This window comes from Hippocampus comes, unplaced genomic scaffold (genome assembly GCF_001891065.2).
Source record: "Hippocampus comes isolate QL1 unplaced genomic scaffold, H_comes_QL1_v1.1 scaffold116, whole genome shotgun sequence".
NCBI classification, from domain to species: domain Eukaryota; kingdom Metazoa; phylum Chordata; class Actinopteri; order Syngnathiformes; family Syngnathidae; genus Hippocampus; species Hippocampus comes.
The window spans coordinates 341,090-349,802 of record NW_017805120.1 but is presented as its reverse complement, the minus strand read 5'-3'; the positions used below and the strand labels follow the sequence as shown (position 1 = coordinate 349,802).

Genomic DNA, 8,713 nt, shown 5'->3' with positions numbered 1-8,713 from the left:
AGTCATGCACAAAGGCCACTTGTCCCACATTGTGCCCCACCCGGCTGGCCGCCACACCGCTGCCCAAGAAATTGAGCGCACGCCTCATTTCTTTTGGGGGGGGGGGGGCAGAACAAACGCTAATTTCAACAGACTCCGCACACCTCTACCATGCCAAGTTACTACCCAGGAAGTAAGAGCCAAGTGTTGGTGTGGAGGGATGACAACACGGTGACCGAGCCTCCCCCCCCCCGACTGACCTTATCCCCCATGTTCCGTCCCACATGCCAGACTTTATTAGACATCCAGCAAAGAAAACAGGAAACATGCCGCTTGCCTGGAAAATGTTGCCGCCACATTCTTCCTCACTCTTATAAACGTCGCATGGCAGGGGGTGGGGGGGGGGAGAAAAAAAACAAGGTTGAGGGAAGGAAAAAAAATCCCCCAAAAAGTGGAAGAAGGTAATCCAAGGACGACCTACCCACTCTCCCACTACCTGACCCCCCACCCCGCCCCAACCTTACGGTCCGAGGGAGGGGGGGCGGAAATCACTGAGATGGCGGATGCATCATATTTGCCGGAAAGATGCAATTTTGGACCTTGGAAAAACTGCCTCCGGGATGGAAAAAGGCGGTGGAATGGCTGCTTCCTTCTCAGGCAGCAGCGGTGGCGGCGGCGCACCGGCTATTCATCGCTCGCCGCTACTTTGGTGCTCCGGCAGCACCATTCCTCCCTCCCTCCCTCCTTCATTCTCCCTTTTCCCTCCTCTTCCTCCTTCTCCTCGCCGCTTTTTGGGACTATGTTTTATTTCTGATCTGGACTGCTCACACCCCTCCCCTCTCATACACACGCCCCCTCAACCTCCAGATTATTTGGTTTCCTCTACTCCTGCCCCCCCCCCCAACAGCTCGACGGCAATAGTGGCATATCAAGCGAGGGGACAGTAGCTACTAGCTGAAGGAAGTGAAATTCAAGAGTTTTCAGTCCCATTTGTGCCGAGCATGACAACGCCTCAGTCGATGTACTTGTCTTTTTTTTTTTTTTTTTGGAGCAGCAGCAGCTCAATTTTGTCCCCAGGGGAGACAAGACGGCAGATGATTGACAGGTCGCTGTGTCGAAGGACCACGGGTGGGAGAAAACCGCCCCCCCCAAAGACATCACTAATGGCGGCCAGATGGGGAAATTCGGACATGTGGCCCAAGCGCACTTTTACTGTAAATGACTGCCGCCCGCCCTTTCTCGGAAACAAACGCGCCCGTATGCTCTGCAGGTTTGCGGACATCAAGAAGCCTCTCCGCGATGCCTCCGACGCATTTGTTGGAATTCCGAGACAAATCCACTGCCAGAAAGCGCCACCTTTTGGCCCGACGAGGCATCGACGATCCGACCAATTGCCCAATCTCGTCATCGTGCCCTGTGGGTGGATTCAAGAAATTTCAAGAAAATGAGCACTAGAGGACGAGCAGCTCTTTGGCAGCCCACAGCAAGTCCTGCCCCGGTTTCTCATTTAGACCCTGCTGTTTACACACGAGGCCAGCGGGTCTTATCCAGTGTGAGGCACCTGCCGCCGCCGCCACCCCAGAGGTCCAGATAACAAGCCTGAGTCAACAGGGGCCTCTTGGCTTTTTGTTTTCTCATCACACCGACCAATGAGGGATGGAGGAGGAAAAACGGTTACAATGAAAGAGATTTTCCTCAAAGAAACCATCATTTGAAGCCGTCTGTGCTACAATTTTCTTTTTCCGATTCAGCAAATGGCCAATGCGCCTGTGCTTGGTCGGTCGGGATCAGCTGAAAAGGCCTTCAGAATCTCCCTCCAAGCACAGAAACGAAAGCAATAGTTTTCCCCAGGGTAAGTTGAGGAAACGGGAGACGTGGGGGACACTCCCACCCCCGCCACCGCTGCGACCACGTCGGCTGCAGGTGGTCCCCAGATGTGGTGACTCGGGGGAAGGGGGCTACTCTGGTCCATTTCAGGACCCCCGGCCTCCCCTTTTTCGTCCCTCCTCGGCAGTGACAGGAGCCATCTGGCCAGGCAGAACCTTCCACACCCTCCCCGCGTGCGCCCCCCTGATTACACCAGCAAATAAAAACGCACACATGCAATGCGTCCCGTCACCTCCGCCCTCCCGCGCTGTCATACGGCTATTAAGCCGGGGAGGCAAAGTGCGGCCCAGCTGTGCTCCAGCCAGTTTTGAATTGAATCTCCGACAAGGTGTCCGTCTCGCCACACTTCTTGCCACCCCAAAAATTATGCGGCAGGAGATTTCGAGATTTTGGGTCTCTCTATATGCCTCCTTGGGACACCCGACGCCAGTATGTGTGTTAGCCACATGATCTCGTATCTCAAAACTAAGCGCGATGATCGCAAAATAACAATAATTAAAATACTGATAAAACCAAGGAAAATAATGGCCCTCCCCAGGGCAGTTGTTGGAGGGTGAGCGATTAATGCAAAAGTCTAAAAGGAAATACTACTCAGAGAAACACCACATGCACGCAGACCCTAATTTTGCCTTTTTCTCAGCCGGCGTGCTCGCATTCACGTCATCGTCAGGTTGATTTCATGAGATGAGACCGTTTCACACACAACTGCTCGACGAGGCCCCCGCTGGGTTTGTTGGCGACGTGTGACATCGATTTACAACGCGGGCTGCAGATCAAACCGCAAGACAAGGTGGGAAAGTAAGGGGGGGGGGCATGACAAGGACTACTGCAACCAGGAAGTACTGCATACGGTGCGTCAAAGCTAACCAGCTACTGGCTCGTTGTTCTACCCAAGAAGATGACAGCGGTGTATTTTTTTTCCTCCCGCTTTTCATCTCCAGCTTTTTGATCTTTCTCTCCACTCACCTCCCCCTCCCTCCCCACTCGCTGTCCAGGAGAGACCAAGGTAAATATGTGCAGCAGGCAAAGTGATTGGTAAATCTTTGAAACAGCCTGGCGGTGAGATATGGCTCTCTCTAACACTTTTTCCCTCGATTTCACAGAGAGAAAGAGAGGGGGGGTGGTTGTGAATAAAACACACAAGGTTGGCCAACACTTCACAGAGGATATTCAATATCCATGAGCTTTTTCATTTCAGACTGATGAATAATTCAGGGTGACCTGCCCACAACTGAGAGAGGAAAATAAAAAGGAAGAAAGGAAGAGGGTTGAGACACTCTGAGTAAAAAGAAAACGGGAGGGAGGAGGTGTGCGCTTGTCTGTTTTGGCAGCTGTTGCCATTTGACAAGCACGGCGCTAATACGAGATGGCGGCAGGTAATTGGGGAGGGGGATCATCGTGAAGCGCTGCGACGTCACGTGAAGGATTCGCTGAAGCAGCGCGCTCCAGCCAAGGGCAAATTCCAAGATTCGTTTCTAAATACGCGACGCTTCTGAGAAAAATGAGCGTGAGATTTATGTAGTACTTGTGGGAATCTAGTCCGACTGGTTTTTTTCCACCATTTTAGTTCTCCTGATTTTGTTGGGCCGAGGCTAAAACGAGGGCTAAAAGCCTACTTGACCCCTGCCCCACTATATAAGAACACTCCATATTATGCCTTCCATTCTTTTCGTGCGACATTTCTGAACATCTTTTCACTTTCTGGACAACGCAGATGTCAGCTGCCACCACCACACAGCAAAGTGTCACAAGCGAGGCCAGAAAAGCTGTTCCTCATTTGCTCGGCGGGCTTGGCCGCCATCACCACAGTCATTAATCCCCCCCACCCCGTGAACATGAGCAATTGCTCCGGGGGAGGGAACCACTGTGAGATTCTTTTTTTTTTTTTTTTTTAATGTCGTGTGTGTCAATCTATGGCACAACCTGTTATGAAGGATATATTTCTACGGCAATCAAGAAAAAAAGGGGACGTGCCTCGAGGGAACGCACGTCAGCTTTATTTTAGAGCCTTTAACTTTGTGGCGACGCAAAGCAACCATTAAATAAGCCTCATGCTGAGAGTCAGACATTTCTACGAGACTGAGAACACTCTGATTTTTGTTAGGATCCGGGAGGAAGCCCACAAGCCCAGACTGGAACTTTGAACCTCAGAACTCTGAGGCAGACATGCGGGCCCGCTCAGTCATCGTGCCGCTCTCATTAAATATACAAAGATTACATTTCTATTCTGAGCCCCCCCTTAACACGCCAAACGGTTCTTTTACACAAGGTTACTAAACTGTTAGAGGCAACTTTAACTACTTCCAGGCATTTCCCTCCCCGAAAAGGATCTGCCATTTTTGACAAATGTCCCAGGAAGTTGCGCATAACACCTGGGCGCCGTGTCCAAAAGCCGTCGCTTGATATTTCCCTCATGACTCCAGAGCGCTGAAATCCGCCCCCTGAACACACCACGCCCACCCTAATACTCCCGCTAAAAAAAGCCTGGCTGATCCTGAGTGGATTAGCTCCTCCAGGAAAGCACGTGACGACACGCGATTCGCCACCTCCGCTGAAAGCCAATTACACGCCGCGCTGGCGTCACGTGACGTGGAAGCTACCCACCTGCGCTGCTGCTCTGCGGGACGCCGCTGACGGACAACTCCATGGCCAAGGCGCGCAGCCGCTACTTTGGCGGAGAAGAAGGTAACTGTCGCGACTAAGCTGGACTCGAGCGTTTAATGCCATTATTAACGCCGCTTAGCCAACCAAGACGGTGCCCTGACGCAGAACCCTCCCACTACCTGACACTTTCTAAGACTTATTCTGTTTTATTTCAACGTTGAAAATTGTTTCAGGTGTATCAATCACGTGTCTGGGACATGAATCCCACCGAAACACACTTGTCAGTTAAGAGTTGCAGGACTCTCTTCACCAGTGGACAAGAGCCCCTGCGTGTGAAATAAGAAATCCCTCGAGAAGCAAACGGCGACAAAGAAGCAGTTATTTGCGGTCAATTTTCTCTTGCTCTGAGTGGGAGAGACACACAGAACTGTCCCTTTTCCCCCACTTTCCTGAAATGTGAAGATTATCCACCTTCTGATTGCCACCAGAGCCGAGGTTGCCTGGCAACACGCAATTAAGAAGTACGCTTTCTGATTGTCTGTGTGTGAGGCCCGGCCGTTATCAGATGAAGTTACCGAAGCAACAAATATCAGCTTCATGCAAATGAGTTTGCTGTGCTGCGAGGATAGCAAAACAAAAAAAAATTATAATTATATAACCTTGGTAAGAAGCAATTCGCTGCTCCCTGATTCAATCAACAGTACGAAAGCCTTTTCATCAAAGTCATTCATTTATGAACTTGTTCGGCAGCCCAAAGAACTATTAGAGTCTTAGCGGCTGAAAAGAAGGTTAAAAAAAACGACAGACCTAAAATAAGATAACAGTCACTGATGTTGAACGTAATTTAAAAACGTTCGGTCGTGCCTTTCACAAGCCAAGCATGCAATTTCTGTTCATGGTCATCGCTCACGCAAATTCATAGGGAAAAGATTACATTAACCAGAAAAATCTTTGGATTTATTTTTTTTGCCTCGCGTAAAGAAAAGCAAAAGAATTAATAATAACCTTTAAGAAGAAAGAGCAGGGACTTCAAGTTCCATGATTACAGTCAAAAGTAATGAAGAAATATTTATGGCGACGAAAACAGACAAGGTGTCTCTAAAAACCGATTCTTATAATAGCCGATACAACGGTCTATCTTATTAGACTAATTGGATAACACGGCAGTTAAGCACCTGATTAGGAGAGAGTAGAGTGTAAAATAACGACGGTGATATTTACCAACAGAAAAAAAACAAAGCTGGGTGCCTACTTTTGGTTTATGTATAGTCCCCGCAAAACAACCAAATAAGCCTCAAATTGATTCTTACCAAGAGAAAATGTAAAGATTTCTCAGGAGACGCATTTGGAGCTTGGCGAAACATGATACAAATGTACTACGCGAAATAAAATAGATGACGGAGTCAGCCCTTTCTCATTTGCCGTGACGTGACTAACTTCTGTAAGTCTATCAATGGACAACAAAGAAAAGAGTGAGAGAAGAGAGATGACGGTACTTGTGTCAGGTGTTGTGGTCATGGTTGACACAATGACGGGTGGACCAGTGCGGCGTCCGACCAACTTGGTGGCGTTGGGGTTATGCGCTTGGAGAGCAGCGGAGGAAGCCGAGGCAACGACGTTACTCTCAGGAGCGGCATTCATCCCTTTCCGGAGGAGTTGCGGGCTGTGAAGGGGGCTTGGAGTAGCTACCGGTGACGCCGGGGGAAGGTTGGGGGCTCTTTTCATCAGCTCAATGGGGGAATAAGAGCCCGAGTAGGTTTTAGGCGCAGCTCCAGGAGTTCCTGGGGCAGGTGGGGGCTGTTGGCCAAGAGCAGACATGGCGAGGCCAGTGTGGGCATTGTACATGGAAAAGGGTCTTCCTTGGCTGACAGCATGGCTATATCCTGCGGGGCTGATTGGTAAAGCTCCAGCCGCCAGGGGGCGCGGTGCTGGGTAAGCGGTGGTCTCCAAAAGGTGTTGGGACGGAGCGCTGCTGGGTCTCCTCCCGAGAAATTCTCCCAATCTGGGAGACGCCGCTTGGACAGCGGTTGGAGGCTGCTGCATCAGGCCGGCATCCATGGTCAAACCTTGAGGCTGCACGTAATAGTCGTTGCGGTGGCTGAAGCTGTTGGATCGGGTACGCGGTGCCGCTCCGCCGTTCTTGGAACTCTGCACGATGCGGGAAAGAACGCGGGCCTGCGCCAAGTTCGGGGCGACGGAACGGACGTCGTGGTCCTCCATCATACCCAGCACGGAGAAGGAATCAAAGCCATGTTGCAGCAGGAGAGTGATCGTACTCTCAGCCAGACCTTCAGCTCGCAAAAATGCCAAGAGGGCGGGGTCCGCCATCTTCTTGGGGTCCGCGGCGCCAGGGTGGTGAGGAGGCAATCCGGCGGACATTGCTGCCGCGGAAGCCATCATGGCTACGCTGGGATCATAGTTGGGGTCATAAGGAAGTCTTTGGGAAGCTACGGCTCCATAAGCGCGAGGTAGAGTGCCGTCCATTCCCTGCGAAGTCGGGTCCACCGCGGAATCGGTGGCGGCCGACTGACGGGGTTCCAGAGACAAGCGGCTGAAATCGTTTATTGGTTGGTGAGCGGAGACAGACGACTGCTCGGCGGTGTAATTGGAAAGATGGGGCTGAGGTCCGTAGATTGCAGGTGAAGGAGAGCTGCCGGCAATACGCTGAGCGTCCAAGATAATCTTAGATCCCAGAGTTTCCCTGTACAAACGGCTCAGCTCTTGGACAGGAAGGGGAGGAGGCGGCGGGGGAGGAGGCGGCGGGGGTGAGGGCATGGGGATAGGTAGAGAACCGGAGGCCTGCACGGAAGGTGTGGCTCTGGCTTGCGCTTGATCCCATAGAGGCCTCAACCCCCTCGCGCCATGCCCGTAATGCAAGGCTGATCTCATGAGTGGTTGGTGGTTCTCCCTATGAAAGCCCGGGTCTTCGGGTGGCTGACCGGTTGGGGTGGCCGGAAAAAAATAACCGTGAGGCGGTGCGGCGCCCCGGCCCGACATGGCTCGCTTGAGGTAAAGGCTGTCGCCGAGATCCGGCTGAGAGGTCTTACTCGTGAACTGCTGCTGCCCGGGTTGGTGGACCGGATCACACGCCGTCGATCCAAGGAACGGAACCTGGGTCTTACGATCCAAGTGTTGCAAAAAGCAACTGCCACCTTCGCCTCTGCCTTGTGCCAATGAATTCCTCAGGTCGGGAATGGTCCCACAGTAATGACAGCGACTTACGGCCCTGTCTCTCTGGCCCTCGGAGCAATATGTACCCCGCTGGCACGGAGACCCGCTGAAAGGCGACTGCTCGCTCGGATTAGGCATCAGGGAAAACAAAATGGACCGCTATAGGATCGCAAAATAGACATGTGTTGTGTTTCAACTCTCAAATTACATCCATGCCTTTCAAAAAAGGGAGGAGCGAAGAGGTGAAACACTACCCACACCTGAGCTGCCGCTGTAGGTCGCCCCTGATGCTCATTCTTACGTCTATGCGATCATGTGGCCCCCAACTAAATAATTCAACGCCATGAAATATTAGAACTTCATACAACACACAACTTTGGGGCGAGGTGCTACTCCACCCTAGCAGGGTTGGCGTTTGTGCTCGGATTACTTTGAAGACAAAAGCACGCCAAGAAATTTGTCTTAAAACAAACAAAAAAAAAACCATACAGCTGGACAACACACGCAGAACGAGAGAGCGGGAAAAAGACGCGCTAATCCAGTGAAGTTGATGCACACCATTGGCGGAGGCACTCATCCACAGAAGTCGCCACAGGGGGATTAACAACAAACACGCTTAAATCCTTTGCCAACTATGACATCATGGGACAAGATTGCACACTGCGCATAAATTGTTTTTTTTTTTTTGCCCGCCAGATGCCATCTTCAGCGGATTGATCATCCCAAGTGGTGTTAAGAAGAGAGTCGAGCTTTGTGAGTTAGCCGTAAAATCACACTGCTGATTGTTTCAACAAAATCATAGTTCAGGGGAGTGCTCTCCCTGTCGCCTCGAGTCAGCTAGGATAGGCCCCAGATCGCCCGCAACCCTAATGAGGACAACGTAGAAAAGGTATAGAAAATTGAGCTGCAGAAAGTGGATGGTCACAGGATGTTGTATGCCGCAGGCGAATTCTATAACGGAGATATTTGGAGCGAAGCAGCAGCGGTTTCCTCCCTGAGATGCGGCCATTGGTGATAAACTTGCCAAGAGCGAGTGCAGAGCAAACAGGAGGGAAGGGGAGGGGGGGGGTGC

General features: G+C 51.4%; 1 protein-coding gene across 7 annotated transcripts in view; it reads right to left on the bottom strand.

Moving 5' to 3' along the window:
- Positions 1-8,713, bottom strand: part of ctbp2l (C-terminal binding protein 2, like) — a 26,077-nt gene that overhangs the window by 8,432 nt on the left and 8,932 nt on the right. Inside the window, exons 1-2 of one of the 7 annotated variants that reach the window (XM_019865776.1) lie at positions 461-745; positions 317-349 (exon numbers count right to left, since the gene is read on the bottom strand). The exons of 2 other annotated variants lie outside the window; for them this stretch is intronic. In XM_019865776.1, the coding sequence (XP_019721335.1) occupies positions 317-338 (22 nt within the window). In that variant the 5' untranslated portion in view covers positions 339-349; positions 461-745. Of the gene's footprint in view, positions 1-316; positions 350-460; positions 746-5,966; positions 7,862-8,713 lie in introns of those variants that run through there. 4 more of the 7 variants (XM_019865775.1, XM_019865772.1, XM_019865771.1 and 1 more) reach the window with 4 other exon arrangements.